The sequence below is a fragment of the Aulonocara stuartgranti genome (genome assembly GCF_965226115.1).
Source record: "Aulonocara stuartgranti genome assembly, chromosome: 15".
NCBI lineage: Eukaryota > Metazoa > Chordata > Actinopteri > Cichliformes > Cichlidae > Aulonocara > Aulonocara stuartgranti.
Genome location: NC_138951.1, coordinates 15,438,994 through 15,462,006, shown reverse-complemented (window position 1 = coordinate 15,462,006; position 23,013 = coordinate 15,438,994). Strand labels below are relative to the sequence as shown.

At 41.9% G+C, this 23,013-nt stretch overlaps 2 protein-coding genes and 1 long non-coding RNA gene across 4 annotated transcripts in view; 1 reads left to right on the top strand and 2 right to left on the bottom strand.

The window, feature by feature from the left end:
- Window positions 1-16,829, bottom strand: part of tmem121ab (transmembrane protein 121Ab) — a 49,340-nt gene extending 32,511 nt beyond the window's left edge. Inside the window, exon 1 of one of the 2 annotated variants that reach the window (XM_082506318.1) lies at window positions 16,463-16,829. The gene's annotated coding sequence lies outside the window, so the exon portion shown is untranslated. Of the gene's footprint in view, window positions 1-16,298; window positions 16,345-16,462 lie in introns of those variants that run through there. The other variant, XM_082506320.1, reaches the window with a different exon arrangement.
- Window positions 1-23,013, top strand: part of LOC309689703 — a 32,531-nt gene that overhangs the window by 3,230 nt on the left and 6,288 nt on the right. The window contains exon 2 of the long non-coding RNA XR_014271504.1: window positions 1,243-1,756. This is a non-coding gene — a long non-coding RNA (uncharacterized lncRNA). The remainder of the gene's footprint in view (window positions 1-1,242; window positions 1,757-23,013) is intronic.
- Window positions 18,867-20,567, bottom strand: LOC309689804 (uncharacterized protein). Its single transcript, XM_082506465.1, has 2 exons — window positions 20,167-20,567; window positions 18,867-20,034 (listed from the first exon to the last, which is right to left on the bottom strand). Exons 1-2 carry the CDS (start codon window positions 20,437-20,439, stop codon window positions 19,366-19,368), a joined length of 942 nt encoding a protein of 313 aa, XP_082362591.1. The 5' UTR covers window positions 20,440-20,567; the 3' UTR covers window positions 18,867-19,365.

Genomic DNA, 23,013 nt, shown 5'->3' with positions numbered 1-23,013 from the left:
GTCTGTCTGCTCTGCACTTCCTCTGTTTCCTAAAATGAGAGGTAGGTGGGGCTGGAGAGGGTTGATATAGGACAAGCAACACCTCACTCTCTAAGATCCCATGGTGACATAGCAAGTTGGCAAGCCCGTTCACCAAGACAGGCAATGGGAGCAGGGCTGGGGCTGGAAAGACAAAGCCTCAGTTGCCTGAAGTGTAAAGCTCTGCAATTACTGCTGCTAAGGGGTGCATGAGGTGACGGTCTTAGTCTAGAGTTTAGCTTTGAGACCTGATGTGGGCAAACATGCTTTGTGACAATCAATAGGACAGGTCAGATGGATTCTCTGCAGTCCTGCCGTTTCCAGACTTTCCGAAATCAGCTGACTCTTAGTGGAGCACAGGCATTTATCTGGGAGCCGTTTGGTTAATGAGCCTTTGGTGTGTAATATCTCCTGTAAACAGCGGTAGTGATTACTCATATTCTGCTAACACGGGTCCAGCATGTCTAGAAAAAATATGCTAATGTTTATCCAAAGAATAAATTGGCAGATTCAAGCAATGGCAGGGAATGAGAGATCTATTTAACATATGTACGTAGTTCTACAAAGACAATACATTTCTTTTCTTCTATTGGCCTTACTGTTGTCTATTGAATTCTTATTATTGTTTTTCTCCCTGCTGAATGTTTCCATTCAATTCCTGCTGGTTATTTTTTTTTTTTTTAAATATCTTTAAATTATCATTTTGATTCATATATGTCTGTTTTCTTTCTTTTCTAATTGGTTCTCTTTGTGGTGTGATGCTTTTCTTTTTGTGTCTCATTGTTTTTTCTCTTACATGCCTCTGCAGTGGCCACAGGCATTATGTGCTTGAGTTGTTTGCCCATCTGTTCTATTCTTGTGAACTCGATATCTTGCCAATATTACGGCAGAGATGTTCACGGGGGTTAAGGATGAAATTGTTAGGTTTTTGTGGTCAAAGGTCATTCTAGCCCCACAAAACACATCTTGCATAATTAATGTGCATGAAAATTCATACATCAGTGATTAAGGAGGCTAATAATGACGTAACGATGATCAATTTGGCTGATCGCTGATGCAGAATTTTTTTTGTTGTCATTTATTCGTTCTTTTTGTAAAAACAACTGAACTGTTTTCCAGTCTTTCAGCTCGCATTTGAACATTTGACCACTGTAAATTTAATGTGACACAACAGATAAAAATCAGCCACTCTCAGTGATAAATCCATCTATCCATTTTCCACAGCTGGGGCAGCAGTCTAAGCAGAGACCCAGACCTCCCTCTCCCTGGCGACGTACTCCAGCTTTTCCCAGAGGACACAAAGACATTCCCAAGGCTGCGAGAGATGTAATCTCTCCAGCATGTCCTGGGTCTGCCCCGGGGCCTCCTCCTGGTAGGACATGCTTGAAGCACCTAGTAGATGCCCAGGAGGCATCCTTCCTCAAACCACCTCAACTGGCATTCAATGTGGAGGAGTAGCAGCTCTACTCTGAGACCCGTATGTCAGACACTCAGTGGACGAAGCTAATTTCCACAGCTGTCCTTTGGTCTCTACTGGTTATAAGTAGGTGTGGGAACATAGACTGACCAGTAAACTGACAACTTCAACTGAACTTCAGTCAGCTTTCACACTCGGCTCTCTCTTCACCACAGCAGTAAAGGGTCTGCATCACTGCAGACGCTGGAACAATCTTTCTTTCAGTCCACTCCACTCTCCCCTCACTCATGAAAAAGACTCTGAGATACTTCAGCTCCTCAGGTATTATTGATATTTACCTGGTGTATTAGTGAATCTCTAAGAATAATGATAAAATTTTACACATTTGTCTGAAACCATGAATTAATATCCTAAGTGACCAATGAGCGTTATTGGAACATCATAAAACAACAGTGGAAAACCAGCTATTGTTTGATATTCAGATATTCAGATATACAGAAGGAGAGATGGAAGTAAAGTGCAACATATCAAGAAGGTTTACAACCAAGGAATAATTATTTTAGTTTGTAAATGAAAGCTAATAGCTATATGAATAACATACCAGCATATGCAATAAATGAGAAGTTTTGCTCAACATTCTCTGTCCCCAGCTGAGACAGTGTACTCTGGTACCTGCTGAATTGTTATCTAACTCCAACAGCAGGGCAAAATTTACATAAACAGATCTCTGAGGACCATGAATGATTTTAGTCATCCTCCTGAATTTTTCTCTACTGCCATCAGTAGGTTGACAATAGCGACTCAGACTATAATTTCTCCAGAACTACTCCAACAGGCTGACTTGCCATGAAGTTAGTCACACTAATTCTTGGTTTTTCATAAACTTTAGGTGATCCAGCTTGTCATCTACTCCATTTAGACACTCAGAAATTCAGTTTATTTCATACTTTGGTTACCTCTATTTAGCATAAGCATTGCAGCCTGCTAGCATGCTGGCACACACTTGAAATGCAAAGTGCTGTTTCACTTGCAGAGGAAAGTACTAAAGTGAGCAAAGGATTGTTTTCATCTATACAACAATGGAAAACAGAAGCTGTTCTGGCTGGCTCCACAAAATTCTGGAAAGCTTGCTAAGGGTAACTGATTGGTTACTGTCTCTGTCTGGAATCAGACCACTGCAGAGAAACGAGTTGCTGCCAAAAGAATAATGTTCCAAAGGATGTAATCTGGGAACAAATCAATCAGGAGTTACTGGCAGCTCTGCATTTAAATCACAGCCCTCAGTTGTGATAGAAAGTTATAGGAACACCAAAAATAAATAGAAAGTTAAAGTGTGAAATACCCATTTGGCCTCATTATGAACGGGCAACACTTAAGAGGAAAGACACAAACTGGAGAAAACATGTTTACCTAAAATATATAATAGGCTGAATATTTAGCTTCTATCCCTTTCAACATGAAAACAGGATAAGCCGCTCTGATATTGTTGGCATGTGGAGATTTGTGTGTGCGTGGGCTTAGGGTGGCAATGTCGGCCTGACTGAATACCCCGCTCTCAGATGATGTTCACCGCACTAAATCAACGCCACTTACAGTAATGTTAGGCCTGTAAAACAAGTGTAGAAACTGTTGGAAAGATTGCTTGCGACTGCTACAAACTAGGTGGAATTTGCAGATTGTAAGTGGCATGCAATCATTCTTAATAATACACGTTCCCCAAAGTGTTGACTAATTGGAACCATTAAAATCTTGACACCGGTGGTTAATTAGTTTCCTTGTGTTTTATAGAGATCATTTGTCCCATCGGAAAGCGCTGATGAAACATTAGGCGATTATGCCAGTAAATAAGTCCGATGGCGTTGAAGCGGCTTGAACAAGGAGCAGCCCAACATCTCACACCTCCCAAAATCTGTAATGCCATCAGTTGCTGGTATTTTGTCACGTGGAAATATGTAGATCAGTCGTCATGGCGAGCAGGACCTTTGCAAATGTGCTGAGACCCAAATGGGAAAATAGTCAGCTTGACCTTTCTGTGAAATCCTTATGGAGAACACAGTGAAATATCTTAATTAGAAAGAGATGGAGTTGGTAAGAACACACATTGATCAGGCAGAAACCACAGCAGTCTGCAGGGCTAGAAATGGGGGAGGGGGGCACAAAGCAGGGCTTGCTGTTAGACAATAATCATGAATCATGTTAACTCTGCTCTGGAGTGAAGAATGGGATGAGTATCTGTGCAAAATAGTTTTTAATACAGACACAGAGCGCTCCCAGCCCACACTGTACATAACAGAGCCTAATTTGATTTAGCTAAATTTCAGATAAAAAATAAACAATAGACTGTAGTCTTTAAACCCACTGACTGAAAGCAGAGGCAGGAAAAATGGTGACAGTGATGAAACCGTGATGCCCTGCCAATCATTTCAACAATCTGTAGGTCCTGTTCATTGTCAGCAGGTTATAAAAAGCCCAAAGACAAACCGTACAGTCCAGGACTGTCTGAAATCACCCCGTTCACTCTTTCACTATTCACTTTTCATGTTATTGTCGAATACTTTGTGAATACAATTAAACAGTCAGAATTCAGAACTGAATTTTGAATGCAGGGAGTAGCAGTTCGTCTAAAACACCCAAATTATTTACAACACTTGTTATTTTCTGCTTCAATATTATTTATTTATTCATTATTATTATTATTATTATTATTATTACTACTAATAATATTGTTACATAAGTTGTGGGTTAGGATGTAACGATAGCCTGACCAATCTCATAACAAAGTGTCTCTTTATTTTTTATCTTCCTGGACTCAAAATCGTCTTAGCGAGGCTGAATTTGTAAGTATTGTGTTTCAAAAGTAAGTATACTTCATGTCATAATCATGAAGAAAGTGGGGAAGTGCAATCATTGCAACCAAGAAAGCGAAAGCATAATTTAGTTAAACCTCTGTTCAGAAACGAATCAATTTCAAAAACCATTTTCAAAAATAAGACAATGCTGGATTCATTGGATCAAAGATGATTTCACAGTGTCCTATGATGTTGATATTTTTGTGTAATATTTTTTCTGTGTTGTATTTGAGGTATCCACCAATCCATTTTATTCAATTTAGGGTCATCGGTGGGGTTGAAGCCTATCGCAGATGTCATAGGGCAAAAGGTGGTGCACAACCATTGACAATCATTGATGTTTACAATCAGACCTTTCGACAGCTGCTAATTTAGGCTAACATGCATGCCTGTGGACTGTGTGAAGAAGCTGGAGTTCCTAGAGAGATCGAACACACGCATGGGGAGAACATGCAAGCCACATACAGAAAGGCTCCGGCAGAGCAGCAGATTTAAACTCAAGATCTTCTTGCTGTGAGACGACGGCGCTAACCACGGCATCACCATGTTAAAACTTTAAATAATTAAATATTTCTCATACCACAATCTTCCCTAAAATAGGCCCAGATGATCTTCTTTCTCAAACCTGCAAAACTGAGATTGATTGATCAAACTAACTGATGCAATCTTCATGAAGGATTTTCTTTTCTTTTTAAATTTTCACAAACATTTTCCCCCCAATCTTCACCAAAATTGACACAGAAACGTTTCAGACCAAGCCTCGCACGAGTTATAGGATGATTGAAACGGTTTTGCACCCTTCTACATATGAAGTGAGCTCATATTATTTTTGCAACTGCTTATAGCAAACTAGCTGTGTGGTTTTGAAATGACTATATAACAGTGGTTTTCCTATCAGTAATTACAGCCACAGTTTTAACATTAGGTCAGGTACCCTTCTGAATTCCTCAGTCCTCTTATCACTGTTTATAGCTGTTTTTCTTTATTTTTTCTGCCCTTTTTAAGGAAATCCTGCTGTTTTGATCCTCAATATACCAATTATGTTTTGTGTTTAGTAGGCTTATCTAGTAAAATCCTATAATATTGAAGTTTTTAGCATTTTAGATACGTAGACTGTCTTTATCTTGTCCTCAGGCTGGACTTTATCCCTCTTTTTAGTATATTTTCACTGTGTACATGTGCATACTCCTGTTCAGGGCTAGTGGGAATTGTAAATTTGTTTTTTCTTAGACAGATGAGCTTCAGAATATAGATGCACGGGTTCCCCAGTGCCGTCTAGAGTGCAAACATGTCGCTTGTAGCTTGTCATGGCCATTGACTGAGACCTTGTAAAACTCACTCCAGTGTCCAGTGATGCAAGGCACCAGTCAACATTTTTGACTCCTGTTGACCGTCTCAGATTTAAAAAGGGTGCCAGCAGACCACTTGTTTGACCAGTACAATGTGCAGACCAGCTGTCTGTCTGCTGGTTTGATACAGTCCGGCCCCTTATTCAATTTCTGACCTCCACTTGGTTTCCAACAACTTGCATCAATGTAAGTGGCTGCTGTGATTGGTAATACAAGCATTTCCTTCCTGGCATGCTTCAATTATTGGCAAGAGATTAAAAACAACAAGATATGAGAGATATTTGGCCTGACAGCATTCACAAGTAAAGCCTAGTAAGAGATGGAGATGCTGCTGGTTTCATCACACAGCTCCAGAGAGTTTGAGGTGAAAAAAAAATTCATTACTACCAAGTTTTAGTGATTGCAAACAGACCGACAGGGAACATAGTTGATATTGATCTGCTGAGGCTAAGAATAATGTTCAAAGGCATCAGGCATCAGGGAGTGGGCTGGTCTGTTTCATTAAGTGTAAACATTTTCAGCTAAGAAATGGCTCGAAATGAGAGAAATCTATAGCAATGGCTGATGGTATAGATAGAAAGCCAATGAGAAAAGAAAGAGCAAACAATTCATGTTTTTCTTTTTTCCATTTTTTTTGTTTTAAATTCCTCAAGCTATCTCTTTTGCTCTGCAGTCAGCTCAGGATAGATGACCGTGTTTGCTGGATGATGGAGCTTTTCAGTCACGATGGTGGCTGCATTCCCTGACTTTGGCTCTGACATGAAACTATGGCTAGTAGCCCCTGATACTCTCTGCCATAGCACTGTGGGGACAAGGATGAAACAGCCACCACTGCTTTAACTCTGATTCCAGTAACAACACCCACATAAGTGGCCTATATGGGATTTTAATAAGTGTTTGAGCAAACAGGCACTTGCATCTGCTTTTGTTTGATGTGTTTCAAGGGTATAGTAGTATCTGTTTGGCAGAGCGGGCTTCCACCTGCCGAAATATATTGCCGGGATGATAATAGCATTTGACTTCGATTGAGGGTTTTGCAATGGGCAGGGCGTAAATTGTTTCATCTTTGTTTATCAATGTTTTTCCCGTGGTTTTCGGCTAATTGCAGTGCAGAGTGGCTTGCTGAATGCCTATTAGTGCCGTGCTGAGTTGAGAGACAGGCTAGTTAAAAAAAGTGCTCATCACTGAAAACAAGACACAAGCACTCACACACATTTGTATGTAGGCAAATTCTCATCTGCTTTGTTCAAAAGTGCACTTCCATACACAAGTGTGCGTTTCTAAACACACAGACACACACACACACACACACACATTTGGGCAGTATGACAACAGGAAAGATAAGAAGGACCAATCTTTTGTGTTTGAGCCCACACAGAAAACGAAGCAGTACACGTGAGAGTACATCACTGTTGGGTGCGTGTGTGTGTCCTTGCATTATCTACTGCCTGTTGGTGCTGGTGTTTAAGTGCTGCTGAGAAAGGAAGCAAGAAAGATGGGAGAGAGGGGGAGGTGCAGTGGGAAGAGAGAGGAAAAGAGTAACGGCAGAGAGGGGGGAGAAAGCAAGCTTGGGGAAAAGGGGAGGAGAGTTGTCCTGTATCTCCAGAGTCTCCTTCCACAGCCGAGGGGCAGTGACACAGCAGCAACTGCTTCTGCTTTTCCGAGCCGGAGTAACAGTCATATGGAGCTGAATTTATCCCCCCAGCAACATCTACCAGCAGCCACTATGGACTAATCAGTCTACCAGTCCTGGCTCCAGTCCAGCTCAGGGTGTCTGACTTTTCCCTTCGTCAGGCTTGATCTGTATCGATGATGATATACACAATAGTTACTGCACTCGGTGGGCTGAAACGTACAACACACAGGCAATAATGTCTTACAGACGGGTCAGGTGGCCCCATACAGCAGGGTTAATTCCCTGCCATGGTGGCTATCCTCCTGCACCTCACAAACCCAGTGAATTTGTAGAGGGCTGGCAAAGGGCAGCGAGTGACAAACGAGAGGGGAATACAGAGAGCTGCAGAAGAGAGTATGAGCCTTGTTGGCTTGCTGTTGTTTGTGTGCACATGTGTGTGAACTGTGTGATTGTGCGGTAATTAAATCACGCAAGCCTCTGTTTTGTTGCATTGTACATGGAGCCTAGGCTAGCTTGGGTGCTGACTCGATGGGCCAGACTTAATTACAAGGAAAAAAAGCACAAACTGTAATTATGCACAATCACACCTGCACAGCATTGCCAGCTTTACAAAGGTTGTCCAAACAATGTTCCCTACAGGAACAGTTTAAAATTACTAATAAGGATGCTTAGAGGACGATCTAGCGGTGTTCCCTTATTATCTACTGTATATATTTGGTTTGGACACCGCCTTAACCAATATAACCCTGACTGGTTTTGTCCGGGAGCAAATAAAAAACAGAACAGCAGGAGACTGTCAGCAAAATGTGCCGTGGCTACTTTGATAATCTTTTTATGTCTCCAGTGGAGTGAAATCTGTCTCATGTGCACCTCTAGCCCTTGCCCAACTTAGACAACACCATAATGAGCGGGCAGCATATAGCTGTACAAACAGACATATGGTGACACATAATTGAAAACAACTTGATGACATCTACACAAAGGGTGACTCTTTGCACAATACAGAAATAGACGCACATAACGAGGCCCTTGATGTACACCACAAGCTGTGTTTGGCAGATTTTCAGACAGTCTTTTTTTGTTTGTTTTTCCAGATGATCTCAATTCATTTTGCTTCTTAACCAGCAATGGCAGACAAGTCAACCAGCAAGGCAAGCCTCCCTGTCATACTGGTACACTGATCTGTCACTCACTTGCTAACAGCTCTTCAACCCAAATGAAAAATGTCTTAAAAGCTATTATTAATGTTCACCATTCTTTTGCAATCTGATGCAAAATACTATTGCTAAGTACAGAAAAAAAAGTCAACTTTAGTGTGAACCTATAAATGAGAAAAAATGAGGCAAAAGCTGACATAAACCATCTTGCAGTTGGTGCAGCGTAATACTTTTTCATATAGTTTGTCAGTGGAAATCTACTGCAGCAAATGTAGCGTATATCAGCCAGCCTGTGTAGCCTGTATATAAAAGATGTACATAGCCACATTTTGAACATTGCTTTTCAGAACCTAAACTGACAAAATTTGGATTTCAAGATGAATATAAACACTAGCAAACTTGTTAAGTAGACTTCATCCATTAACCGTATGGATGTATGGTTGTATCCCACAGATAGAAACAAATGCTGATTAGTGATAAGAGGCTCAGACTAAGATAATAACACAATCGCAGTGTTTGAAACTAGAGCAGAAACTTCTTGGATGTGCTCTACTTCGAAGCAGCACATAATGTTTGTCAGATAACTGCTTCAAAAGGCACTGACACAAAGAGCAATAACGAACAGAGGTCCAGTTCGGTGACTTGAATTTGTAGAGGCGTGGCACAGCAAACAGCTGTGTAGGCACAACCGCCAGGCAATGAGAAAACACTCGCGATTTTTATCTTTCGCAAAATCCAAATGGGATTTGGTTATTTTGCTGGGAGAAAGAAACTACAGGGACTGATTTCATGGCTGAAGTCTATAGGGATTCCTCAAGTGGCCTCTTCAGGAACTGCACTTTTTGGCACTTGAGCGTTTTGGATTCATTTTTCAGCCCTGGAGGTTGCAGCTTGAGTGAAAACCATTTCAGTTAGCCAAGCTTGTGGAATAGATTATAGGGGCTTTTAAATGCTTCATGCACAGAATGATAGCATAGGTTTCAGGTGAGCAGTGTGGCAGCAAATAGTGAGCAGATCACTGACAGCTTAAGTACACCGCCATGATTGAAAGGGCGCATTGGATATACGCTGCTGTTAGGGGAGTATGTCATGTGGGTGTGAAGGAGGATCAACTTGGCTGTTTGAACTACCGGGCAGCTTCTGTTTCACGTAGCTCCAGGTTTGCTTTTTAGCTAATAAAAAGTGATGCCTTACTGATTCTACTGATTCACACTCTACACATTATTTACCAACTCTTAATCTTAAATGGAAGCATCTGCTATTTTTCTCATTCCTGTTCTTTGCATTCATCACCCATCTGTATCCCTCACTAGTGTAATAACAGAACTCCAAAATGTGAGAAATGCCATAATGCCTTCTCTCTTCTCTACTAAAACCTTTCCTGCCTTCAGTAATGCTAAATTAAAAGCAGCACAAAGTGATTCATGGTTCTTGAAATCATATCCCCGCTGACACTTTGCTGTCACTCGTAGACTCCTCTTTGCTCACAAATGCAAACATCTACTGTCACACAGAGGCATAAACCAACACGCATTTAAAAACACACACGCACACTGCAAAACACACACTTAAGACTAATCCAGACATACAGTACTCACATACCGCGCATTCACAAATTAGAAGAAATCAACTCATCTAGAAAATACACACGTGCACACATGTAAAGAAATATACACAGAAAGCATCTTATCCAGTGTGCATACTCGCAGTAATAATATAATAAGATGGAAATGTGAAACACATTCAAAATGTGGACAAACATGGAATATTGCTGTTTATTTCCCTTTTAATAGTATTACACAGCAGAAACTGCAGCATTGCTGTGACACCCTCGTTATCCATGGACGTGTGTATGTGGCCAAATGCATTCACAGCCAAACACACATGCTGACAGATTAATGTGAATCCTTGTTTTGCTGACAGTCCGAGCATTTAAACGAGCGAGGTTGTGCATGTTGTAAGCTGTTTCCTATAAGTGCCCTGAAAAATGGAACACGCATACAGACGTGCACTTCCTGTCTCTACCTCCTCACAAGATAAAGCCATTGAGAAGTCTGCATGAAAATGTGAAAATGGGTTTACTCTCCTACTTAAAATCACCATAAAGGAAACAGTCTCAGTGGGATAATATAGCATATTAATGTTTATGGACACTTAAATCCTCTAGAGCCTCTAGCTACAGCACATTACCTTGTTCTCTTCATTTTTGTATGTGATTCAGGTTTGGCCTGTGCACCTCAGAGAACATATATGCAGCTGCAGAGCAACAATAACATGCATGAATTAGAAATGAGGTTGACACAGAGATGTAACAGATCTTCTGAGTTTCATTCTGCAACACTCCCCTCATATTGCGGCAAGTAAATATGGCTGTAGGATAGGTAAGGTTAGAGATAGATATTTATATAGAGGAAAAGAATCTTAAAAAGAGGGCAAAACATGTACAGTATTTATGCACAATAGTTCATTTCAAGACCAGAACATATTCATAATAAACTAGCCATGAGTGTTTGCGGTAGATACTGCGCACTCAGTCTGTAAAACTATAATCAAGGACTCAGAGCAAAAGCACTGCATTTCACTCAGTTCTTCATCAGGCTCATGGATAAAGGAACACTACTTTTAGGCTGGTTACAAGGATATCTGGACATAATAAATTTAAACCAAACTACTTTTTCATATTCTTTGTGCCCCCTGAAGTCATGAAAGATTATATTTTAACTTATGCACGCAAAATACGCACAGGTTTTAGAAATGTCTTTAAGCACATACCAAGGTCTGAAGAAATGAGTGTTTCCCTATTCATTTTTTTCTCCAAAGAAAAACAAACCCCTCACTCTTATTCCATCCTGAGGCGCCAGAAAATAAAATTTAAATAGAGTAGTTTACAGGTTAAATAAAATATGAAGTATACGTTTAGAACGTATACATAGACTTTTCTACAAAGCCTGGCACAACGACTGCGTTATTTGTAAAACACAGCAACATTAGGAAATGGGATGCAAACTGCAGTTTGTCTTCTAAAAAAACAGACATGCCCCCAACATCCACTCTGCTCCCCTGAGGTCTTGTAGCAGTAAACAACATTAGTACCTCCACCCCTGTTTCTGCGAAAGACCAATAATTATTTAAGCTTCACATATACACATTATTACCCAAACCACAATCTGTTCTTGGCCCTTTCTAACCACTGTTGACCATACTTAACCATATATTAGAACAAATCTCTCTACATCTACCCGTGGTTAGAACGTAAGCTGCAGACATCAAGGCATGCACCTAAAAAAAGACAAGATTCTCTTCAGCACAGGCCAGGCCACTCCACTTGAGCTGATTGATTTCCCATCAGTTCTATATCCCTGATAACTGCATGCCTGGAGGGCTGCAATGGCTCCAATATTTCACTTCTATATACCCGCACAATCACACTCTCTTTAAAGCATTCAGTGCGCAAGCATGTGTATATGCGGGGCGTGGGTGGGTATATGGGTGGCATTAAAAAATGTAGGTGTGCTGTGCATGCTGTTGTGTGAGGGGAACAGCACTAGCTGCTAGTTACATGGTGACATTTGTGGTAATGACATGCCAAACATTTCTGCATATACGCAGGACAAGAGGCAGATTTGCATTCTGCTCCTGCTACAGGTCCCTTTATGTTTTTTTTGGTCAACAATCCTCCACTGGAGCAAATTAGTGAGCTGCGAGCAAAAAAAACATCCACAGTCAAAGCAGAGATAAAAAAAAAAACTAAAATAAAACCTTTAACCACCATACGGATGGTGCAGGTGGAATTTTATGCTACCACAACAAAGCTTGGAGTGATTGTTTAAAAATTCACATGGGTACATTTGTTTTCTCCTCTAGCCACACTCTGAGATTTGAAGTCTTTGATTTATAAACGTCCAGTGTAGCTGCTTTATGAGATGCTGAGCAGATTGCCAAATTGCCCTCTAACAGAGAAAGTGCCATTTAGGGTGGCAGAGATTTTTTTAAAGGCTGGATCTAATCATATCTTGGTTCTAGCAGTGTTAAAGTGTGGAACAGACAGAAAGATAAACTTCTTATCTTCCATTCAGGGCAATTTGCTTCTCTGCTGGAATAACAGCCGTTATTTAGCTCTAGCTGTGACCCTTACCTAGTTACCTTTGCAATTTGTATTCTTCCCAGAGCCGTCTTGGTCTTTTTCTCTGTGCATAACATTATCTCTGAGAACGGTGCAGACAAAACGTTTAAAACTGGATCATTTAAAGGCGCCTTTTCTACAGTTTGAAATACTAGCTGGATTCTATCAGATAAACCTCTGAATATACTCCATACTCCCCCCATCGCACAGTTCTTTAAGCTAGGTTTAGATAAAAGCTTGACTAATACTTAAAAACCAAATGAATTTTCTGGGTCCTCAGGGAAAACCAACAACTGTTAATTGAAAAGGCTAAATGTGTGAATGCTTTCCCCTTGCCTAATATTGACACCCACTGGTTTGTGTTTTCAAGAAAATCTGAAAAAAAAAAAGCTTCCAAGTACGACAAATGATGAATATTTACTCAGGACTTTCCTCTGTGCACTATGCAAACTTCTATATTTTACAGTAGTTCAGGCTCCAGTTTTGTGCTGTTTGTGTGTGGGATGTGGTGATTAGAGAGTGAGGAAAGCAAGCCTGGAAAGTGGTGCCAGTATTTTTCCAACTGCTGTGCTTATATTAGCGTAGGTCATGCAGCAATCCATAATGCATGGATTGTTAACAAGGCTGGTATTTTTGATCCATAATTAACCCCTGGAGAGTCTTGGGTCGATTTGTGGCTCTAAGACCGATAGTGTATGCATTTTTCTAAGACCCTCCAGGGGTTAAGGAGTATATATTCAAAGGGTTTTTCAGAGTTAAACACGATGGCTGCATGCTGCTTTTCTCCTCTGTCTCTCCCAGGCCACGTTATTGTACAGTATTGTAGCTATCGATTCACTGTGCCATTTGGCTATTGATTGGAGTGGGTGCCATTATGTCAGTGAGATTATAGCCCTCCGAAGCATAGCAATACATGAGTGCAAAACCAGTGGCAGGGAACCGGTGAGACGAGCTGTGTGCTCACTGCATCAGATGCAATAGCAGCTGTGTTTCGGCTAACGACACTGAGCACAGCAAAGCAAGGCACAACACAGAACCACACAGTTTAGCGTAGCACGCTTTGCCCAGTAGAGCCTAGCACAGGAAAGACAGAGCACTCTCATGAATCCAGTTTCTATCTCTGCAACAGGACCAAAAGAAACACACCTAGGAGGGAATAACCACACTTCTGCAGACATGTAGATTTTATACTGATGAGGCTCACTGTGGCCCAGTATTCTGTGTGACAGCCATTGCTTCCTGACTGTCTTCTGCTGACCATTCAAATTGCCCACAACTCACCATGTGGCGGGGTGAGGGGGAGAGGATTTCGATTAGGAAGGGGGAGTGATGTGGAGTGAGGAGGGTGAGTGGGTGTTCACTGCCTCTGCCTGTTCGGTGGCCTTCAGATCGGCCCATCGTGTATTTATAGCAATATGGGATCTAATTGCATTTCTAGCAAAGGCCTGAATTTTAAGAGACTCCACAAATGGAATTCCGGGCATGCAGAAACATGATCCACTGTGCAATGAGCATGTAAAATGCATACTCATGAAAAACAACGCGGTTCTGCAATCTATGTAATGCAAAAAAAGAAAAAAAGAAGAAAAATCTAAAGCAAAGCCCATCAACAAGCTGTGTTGTGGATGCCAGTGTGAACTCCCAACTGCTGACCCTAAGGCTGTGGTTGTGCCGTGCCATGTTTCTCAATGAGGCATGGTTTGAGACAGTGTGAACAACCCCAGTTGAGAAGTAACCCTCTAGGTGGGAAATGAATGTTAAACTGGCACTGCTTTCATGGTACAAGAAAATGAAATGCCTCAGGACAACTGCCCTGAACTCAGAGCATCTCATGTTCACTGCAGCCACTGCAATTTTCACAAAATAAATGCAGTTTACAGAGAGGTAAAAGGCAATTCTGGGGTGTGCCCTCTGTAGGGCCACTATTAAAATTCAAATTCATGGTCTGTTTATTGGATAATAAATTGAGCATGAAAGATTAATTTGCATTTAGTTCATCCCAATGATATAGAGCAGCAATTTCTATACAGTGGTGCCCAGAGCTTAATAACCCAGAGGCAACACTGGCATATCAATATATGCTTTCTTTCTTTCAAGGACACAGGAGTGGAGCCCCGTGGCAACATCTCCGCTGTGATTCACACTTCTTGCTTCCTCCCACTTAATTCTTGTCACTCAGAGTCTGAGCCGACATATCAGACACACTTAACGCAGTGCCGAGAGTTATCACACATTCAGTGTAATCAAAATCCTAATGAACATCATTAAAATCAAGGCTTTAAAAACTGAGGCTTACATCACTGTGAGTTTACACACAGTTAGAGCGTATGCATGTGTGTGAGAGTGTGTCTGAAGGGCTATCAGAGCCTGTTGGAGTGCCACAGGCAAAAAAAAAAAAAAAAAAAAAGCCACCAAAAACCACAGGGGTCACCTCTTATTCAAAGCAGCCCTGACACTGGCATTTTTCTTCTTTCACATTTTGAAAGCTAATTTCTTCGTGCAAAAGAGCTGCAGCCGACAGATCAAGCAATGCATGGAGTGAACAAGCTGGGTGGTCACATCAAGTTTAAGCACCAGTCTGGAAACCAAAAGGTCACGTGGTTAATCCCAGCAATGGCTAATGTGCTGCTTAGATTAAATGGGTATTAAAAAAAAAGAGAAAACCTTTAATGTGACAATATTTGCTATCACTTGACACAAGACCTGTGGGTTTTATTCATGAGTGGGTTAATGATTAATATGCTCATTGTTTTAATCTATGAGGCGTAAGAAAGTTTATGAAAAAGGCCTTTTAGTCTCAGCTCCACACACAGTCCACCCCCCAAATAACATCTTACTGTTACATGACATACAATAACAGGAAAACAGCATGTATTCAAACTTCAAAGGTTTACAGTTTGAGCTCGTGGACTGATTTTGTCCTCTTATATACACTCCAATAATTACCAAACTATAGTTCTGACTGGTAGCTAAAGGAACTGGTTATCACACACCTATAACTATACGGCCTAACACACACTTTAATCATCTGAAGCTTCACAGTGGTTACACCTGCAAGATTAACCTTTGGAGTCATCTGGTTAAAGCCACGGCTGGTGGCTTTAAAAACTCAGAAATGAGGCGAGAAATTGAAACCGAGGCTTGTTCTCTCCGAAAAAGAAAGAAATATTGAAGTAAATGCGTGTGTGCTAAAAGGGAGGAGCACCTTTCTTTCTTGTGCCCATTATCAAATAGAAAGGCTCAAATATCGATGAGGTGGGAAAGCACAGGGGTCGTAAGGATTAACAGTCGCGTGCTGTGGGGGCGGTGTGAACGTCTATGTGTGTGTGTGTGTTGGGTACGGAGGCTGTTGGGGGCCTCTGAACACGGATGGACTGATTTTCCGCGCAGACCGGAGGCACGAGCCGCTGCCGCCCGGGCACGATGGAAACCTGAGGGGGTGAGGGGGGGACGGAAGCCCCCTGCTTATCGAAGCATGGCGACAAATCTAATCATTCAAATAGCTGTAGAAACAAGTAATGCTTGGCAATTACTTTAGCCCCCCCCCGACACACACACACACACACACACACACACACACACACAGCACGAATTCCTTTAAAGGAGCGCCTAAAATAAGCCCCCCAAAAAGAGTCTGAACAAGAACGAGGGAAAGTGGCAGAACTGGGAAAGCTTTACACCTACCAATCTTTTTTAAACTTACTAGCGAGGAAACTGTGCTTTCTGTGATTTCAACCTCTCAGCATCACCGTTTCAATGTCTGGCATGTGCGCACATCCCGCTCCGAAGCAGCGCTGAGACAAGTGATAGCACGTTCAGGAGTCATTTGGTCTCCTTTTAATAACCTGCTCTTTCCCGTCACCACCGTGAAGATACAAGGCAGAAGGGCTTCTGCTAACTCCTGCTGGCTTACCTCCACTGGACGGTGAATCGCTGCCCCGGGTGCTGAAACGCTTAGTCTCTGTCCAGGGTGCTGAATTTCATTGCGGGTTCCGGAGAGGCTTTGTAAATCCGCTGCGAGGAGGCGCCGGGGAAAAAAGAAAAAAGAAAAACGCCGGTCCAACAACTGCTGCCGCCGTTAAGTTATGTTAAAGAAAATCCTATTCCCAGCTGCCTCTCCAGCACAGCGCAGACAGGAAGAGACGCGGAGCGACTGTGGCTCGAACACGTATGCAAAATTGTTCATTCACATTTAAACGGTGAATGCTGCAAGTGTAGCCTGCTGGCTAAATGGAACCGTTTTGGCAAGTGTAACTGCTGAGGCTTCTTGGCTAGTTGCTTCTTCCTCCGGATAGGCTTAACCACCTCTCTCTCTCTCTCTCTCTCTCTCTCTCTCTCTCTCTCTCTCTCCTATTCTCCTTGCTCTATCAATCACTGTTCAGTTCTAATATGTTGGAGTGACAAGTAGGAAACCAGTATCCCAGTATTGTATAGCTTACAATAGACATTACTGCCAATTCTTAAACAGAAAATCATTTGGAATTAGCCTCATTGGTCGTGATGTGATAAAGAAACGTTCAATTCGATCTAATTCAGTGCGACTGTGCACAAAAAGAAAAAGTCTCCTCCTGCTTATAAGCTCTCTAAGTCTCTCTCTCTCTCTCTTACACACACACACACACACACACACACACACACACACACACACACACACACCAGGGAGAAATGAATTGAATTTATGGTCAATTTATTTATGTAGAGGGAACAGCCATCTGTTTCGGGCCCCTCCTGTCCTGTCATTTAGTGTGTTTGCCCCCTTTTTATTTAAAAGTGTTACAGTTTTTCTGCAGGAAATTTTAGTAGCACATCAACACCGGAAAGGGGGGAATTGAGGGAGGGTTCAATTAGAATAGGTATGGCAGCAGGTGTCTGAATAACAGTATTATAAGAATTAGTGTTACAAGTATAATTGAGATTTGTGTGACTATAAACTGGCAAAGTCTTTTTGGGAGCACCGATAAAATGCGGTCACTGCTAGGACACAGACACTCATCAAGTCAGCGTGTTTCATTATCTGCAGTATGTGAAGTCAAAAAGCCTTCTGTGTGGAGTGAAAGTAAAAGACTAATATTATTCACATTAAGTGTGTCCTGGATTCGGGTTCTAGTTGATCTAAGATCATGCTTTATTTCCTAGTTCTCTTCCCTTATGTTTTCTCTTTCCACTCGCCTCCTGTTTTCTTATCTGTGTCTCTCCGTTTGTCATTTCCCAGATTACTCTGTTCCCTTCTTCTTGTGCCCCTGTTTTCATACTTACTTTCTTTGTCTGCCTTTTGATTACTTTCCCCACCCCAATTAGTATTGCCTTTGTTTAGTCATCTAATCAGTCACCTCCCCTGTTTCTCTTTGGTTCAGTGCCCGATCGTCTTTATTCAACCCAGATGCCAAGCGTTTCAGCTTGGCATCTGGCGTTTTTCAGCTAGTTTTATTGTATCTCTTCAAGATTTGTCCCTTTCTTTTCTTTTTCTTTTTTTTGTCGTCTAGTTTTTGCATCAGTTTGCAGTCAGCACAGTTTGCTTTTTGTCTTTCACCTCAATTGAACTACACTTTGCTACTCGACATGGTCTTCTGCTGCCCATCTGCTTCACGATTCCATGTCTCATTGGGGATGCTCGTCTGCAAACCTTGGCTGTAAAATTCTCTTTGAGTGACTTTTACCTTCCTATCAGCTCAAACTAGTCTGGACATTCCCTGCTGACATTTGATATTGACAAGGTATTTTCACCGGTGAGAGAACCGGTGCTCACTGGATCTTTTTCTCGGTTTCAGGTCATTCTCTGTAAAGCCTAGAAATGCTTGTGTGGGAAAATCCCAGTAGATCAACAGTTTCTGAATTACTGAGACCAGCCACGTTCGAGTCACTTAAATCACCTTTATGTCCCATGCTGATGCTCAGTGTGATCTTTAGCAGGTCACATGCCGTGTCTGCATGCCTAAATGCACTGTGTTGCTGCCAGCTAATTACCAGAGTTATTAGGATGCATTTTCTGGATTTTCTGGGAACCATGACTATCTGCTCACCCTTCCCATGTATGTTGCTGTGTTTCACTGATTAAGTAGAAACTATGATCCAGACCGAGAAGGATCAAAGCCATTAAGATCCACTGGGATCCGTGGATATCTCCCCAAAATTTTACAGCAATTAACCAAAAACTACAAAGGTCAAACACAAAGTGGTGTTAAGATAAAACATCATGAGGTTTCCCATCCTCTGGGGTCCATGATTGTTTGCTAAAAAGAAAAGAACACATCTGAGTCACAGTGGTTGACAAGCTAAATTTGCTATCCACTGAGCCATGCAGGTGAAAATGTTACAGTTTTTCTCAAATGCTAAAACACATGTCACAAACGTTACCACCAGGTCCCCCAATGTCCAAACACAACACCCTTCTCTAAAGCTACATAAACACAACCACACCTTCCCACTGCAAAACTCAAACTCCCACACCAAGAGAGCAGCTCGAAGCTGTCAAAACTGTAAACACTATACACAGCATTACACACTACAGCAAAACAATTGAAAACACAATGCTCAATTTGTGAGAAGGTTCTTTGGTTCATAACTGCCAATGCATATTTTTATAAACTGTACAGTAACGGATCGTCATAGAACCCTGCAGAGGATTAGGCATTTAGATTTGTGAGTTTCACATGAAGACTATAAATCTATAAAAACATCCTGCATGTACGTACACTACTGTAACACAACTCAATGCAAAAACAGAATCTATCGCACACAACAGTACTCTCGGAAACATGATCAGGGTGTGAAGTCTTTTTTATTGTCTACACGGTCATTTTACAGTATTACACACAGTCACTGTGCGGCATCATGTCGCCGAGCTGCATTGGGCCACATCACCTCATCCACATCACAGGCTATATTGTCCCTTGCTAGGCACCGCGGGAAAAACGCCCTGGAATGGCGAATCCATCCCTGGAAGGCCTCCACTGGGATGTCAGCACAGGCCAGCTCCATTGCCCGTACGAGGTTCTCTCTTGTGTATGGCTGTCTGTCATACACCTTCCATCTCCATGATGAGAAGAACTCCTCTATAGGGTTCAGGAAAGGGGAGTAGGGTGGCAGACAGACGTTTAAAAAGTGGTCACTGTTTGTGGTGAACCACTCTCTGATTTGGTGTGTCTTGTGGAAGCGGACGTTGTCCCAAATGATCACATACATGTGATGTGCTAGCCTAGGATGGTGTTGTTGACGGTCCAGGAGGATGTCTTTTAGCTCCTCTAGGAAGGTGAGGAGACGTTGGGTGTTGTAAGACCCAAGGACAGCATGCCGGTGGACAAGCCCCTCCGTACCCATAGCTGCACAAAGAGTAATATTACCCCCCCGTTGGCCAGGAACCTCAGTGATGGCTCTCTGGCCAATGATGTTACGGCCTCTTCGCCTTCGTTTCTGGAGGTTGAAGCCAGCCTCATTCAGGAAGAGGTACTCATGGGGTCTGGCCATCGCGTCCAACTGCATTATCCTCTGTGAACATGGGAAAGCGTACAGGTGTTCAGAACGGTCAATCAGGTAGCACAGGTAGTCCAGAAGTAATGTAGGCCACTAAGCAACACAGTATGTCCACTAACTGTACTGTGGACATGGATGTATACGTACTTGCACATACTCGTAACGTTGTCCTATGTGTCGCGCAGAATTGCGCTCAAAGGGAACCCTGTAGACCTGTTTCATCCTCATCTGTTGGCGCCGGAGAACTCGGTCTATTGTGGACACGCTGACAGCATCAATGTTCTCAAAGTTTACATTATCTGCAATGACTTTGTCTCTGATCTCTCGGAGTCTAATGCAGTTGTTCTCACGGACCATATCTGCAATGAGGGTTTCTTGTGCCGCTGTGAATATGGCAACCCTCCCACCTCTATGTGGCATTCTTTCAGCTCTAAAGAAAGAAACATGTGTTGTCAATTGACTGATTTATATGTAAAACTACATGTAAGGTAACAGACCACTTTCACAGGCCTGTAAAACTGTAGTGTGACAAAGAAAGCAATAGCGTACTATACCTGTTGTTGTCTAAATGCCTTGATAATGGTGGCCACGGTGGACCTACTCAGGTTTGGATGTACTCTTCGTCCCGCTTCAGCCATTGTCATGCTATGGACAATGACATGATCAATTACTGTTGCTCGCATATCATCTGTTATGATGGTGCGAGGTTGTCTTCTTCTCCCACCTGGACCTTCTCCTCTCTCTTGTTGGCCTCCTTGTCTTCCTCCTCTACTCCGAACTCCTCTTCTTCTTAGGCCTTCACCTCTTCCTCCTCTGATCTCAACCCCTCTTCCTCTTTGGCCTGCAGCTCTTCTCCTTCCGCACGCTCGAATGCCTTCATCCATTGTGATTGTTTGGCATCTTCACCAAACTATGCTTTCATAGGTGGGGTCACATCATTAGCAACAGGTGTCTTCAATTTTGAGTCGTTGTGTGTAGTGACTGACGCCAAGTGTGTTCCCTGTGTTCACAGATTGGTGACTGTGGCAAGCATTTTGCATCACATGAGCTTTCATTTGAGAATATGTGCAGAGTTGTTTTGCAACATGTGTTTTGGCAAGGAAAAATGTGTTTAGATTTATGAGTACAGAGGGTTGTGTTTTGTGAATTGTGTCTTCATGTGACATGTGTTTATGGTACTGGTATATGGTGGCTACATTTAGTAAATGTGTTTAGACTACTGGTCATTTGGGTTACAGGATTGGCTTTTGTGTTTTAACATTTGAGAAAAACTGTAACCATGATTTAGTCACTGAAATAACTCTTTAATAGCAGACAACGGTATGAGACAGATGAAACATGAAGTATATTACATAATACCTTCAGATAAAATGATGAGTTCACAGCCGAGTTAGTTGGATGCATTAGCGGTTGTCCTTTAGCAATATCAGACTTGGAATGAGATTGCCTGGGTCCAAACCTTTATATGAGTCCTCTCCACTGAGTTGACAAGGCTAATATGAGGCACTAAAACTGTTAAAAAGAATAAGGTCACTAACTCCATATCAGTTTACACGGACATAGTATAGTTGGCGTATGGATAAAAATGCCTTCAAGAACAACTAAAGTCCAGATTGAGGTGTCATACACAGTATATAGGCCGTGCTTGTGAGGTTTGCAACAAGAACATTGTAATGTTTTTTCATCAGGGATTTGGCTGTCCCCATCTTTGTGGAGGAGAGCTTTCTGCTCTGTCTCATTAGTTTTCAAAACCACATCCATAGAGTGACTGTGCACAGCTACTTAAAATCAAGTAGGCACAGAAAAACCCTCCTGGAGTCACTCGTCATTTTAAAGTTATTCAGAACTCACACATACCGGCATCACACTGAAAGTAATTTTCAGTGATTAGGGTTTTCATAAGCCAATCAGTGCCGATTAGACTCGGGTATAAAGGGAGATGTGAGGTGACTGGCTGAGTAACCTTTGATGGATGAGATCAGAAGGTTATTCCTCGGCCCAAGTCAAAGTGAATGTAGGATGAGGTGTGTTAAATATTGAGGATACCCCACCACCCCCTCATTCGACAGTTGAGTCGACTCTAGCTCCAACTTCAGCGTTATGTAATGTTGTTTTCCTCGTGTTTTGTGGGGTGTGGGAAAGATTGTAAACCAGCTGCTAAGGAGGGGTAGTTGACTGTGTAATGCTTGGTTTCATCATACGGGTCATAGTACTATAAAGGCCGCTGACTGGAGCTACCTGTGTGACTGCAGAAGAATTTCAAGTGCCGCAGATACTCATTTGATACAAATAGCTATTCTTTACTTAGCAGTCCCTCAAAGAAAGCCACAGTCGGATCACAGCACTTTAAAAATCCACCAGGGCCTTTTTGTATGCAAATAAGTTCAGAACATTATATACACTCCTACAGAATCCCATTATAGTCTCCTTTAGCACCAATTAGTCATCACGGACTGCTATAATTATCATGGCGATATGGAGTACAAATACACATTTTTTAAAACACAATACAGTATTATCTGGGATGTCTTGTTTTTACAGAGAAGTGTACAAATAACCACTAAAACTGTGGGTGTAGACTTTATAATACATTAAAATTACAGTAAAGATTAGAATGTCTGTACCACTGTAAGGTTGGCCAATCTCATTTCCACATCAAAATACAAATAAAGCAGGAGACACAATGGCCACAATGTAGTGCCCTGTGTTTGATAGAGTTGTAGCAGGTAGCAGCAGAGTTGTAGCAGTCTCTTTAGACTAGATCAGTGTTGTATTTGTGATTAGTGACTGAATGTGATCCTTACAAAAGAACTGGCACTGACAATTCTTCCTATTATTGCAGCTGAATGCGGTAAGGAACAAAATAGAGCCTCTAAAGAAAGCTGTTGAAAGGAGTATTTATTAAAACCGCTCAAAGTATTGCCTTTGTTTGCACCTCTAATCTATACTTTAATAATAACAATGTATCTAACAACAGTGAAAAAATAATCAGTT

Bases quoted from the DNA above. Each gene is read 5' to 3' on its own strand.
- LOC309689804 (XM_082506465.1), bottom strand. From the start codon at position 20,439: ATGCCACATAGAGGTGGGAGGGTTGCCATATTCACAGCGGCACAAGAA. The intron at 20,035-20,166 runs GTACGTATACAT...CCATGTTCACAG, and splicing joins AACGTTACGAGTATGTGCAA to AGGATAATGCAGTTGGACGC.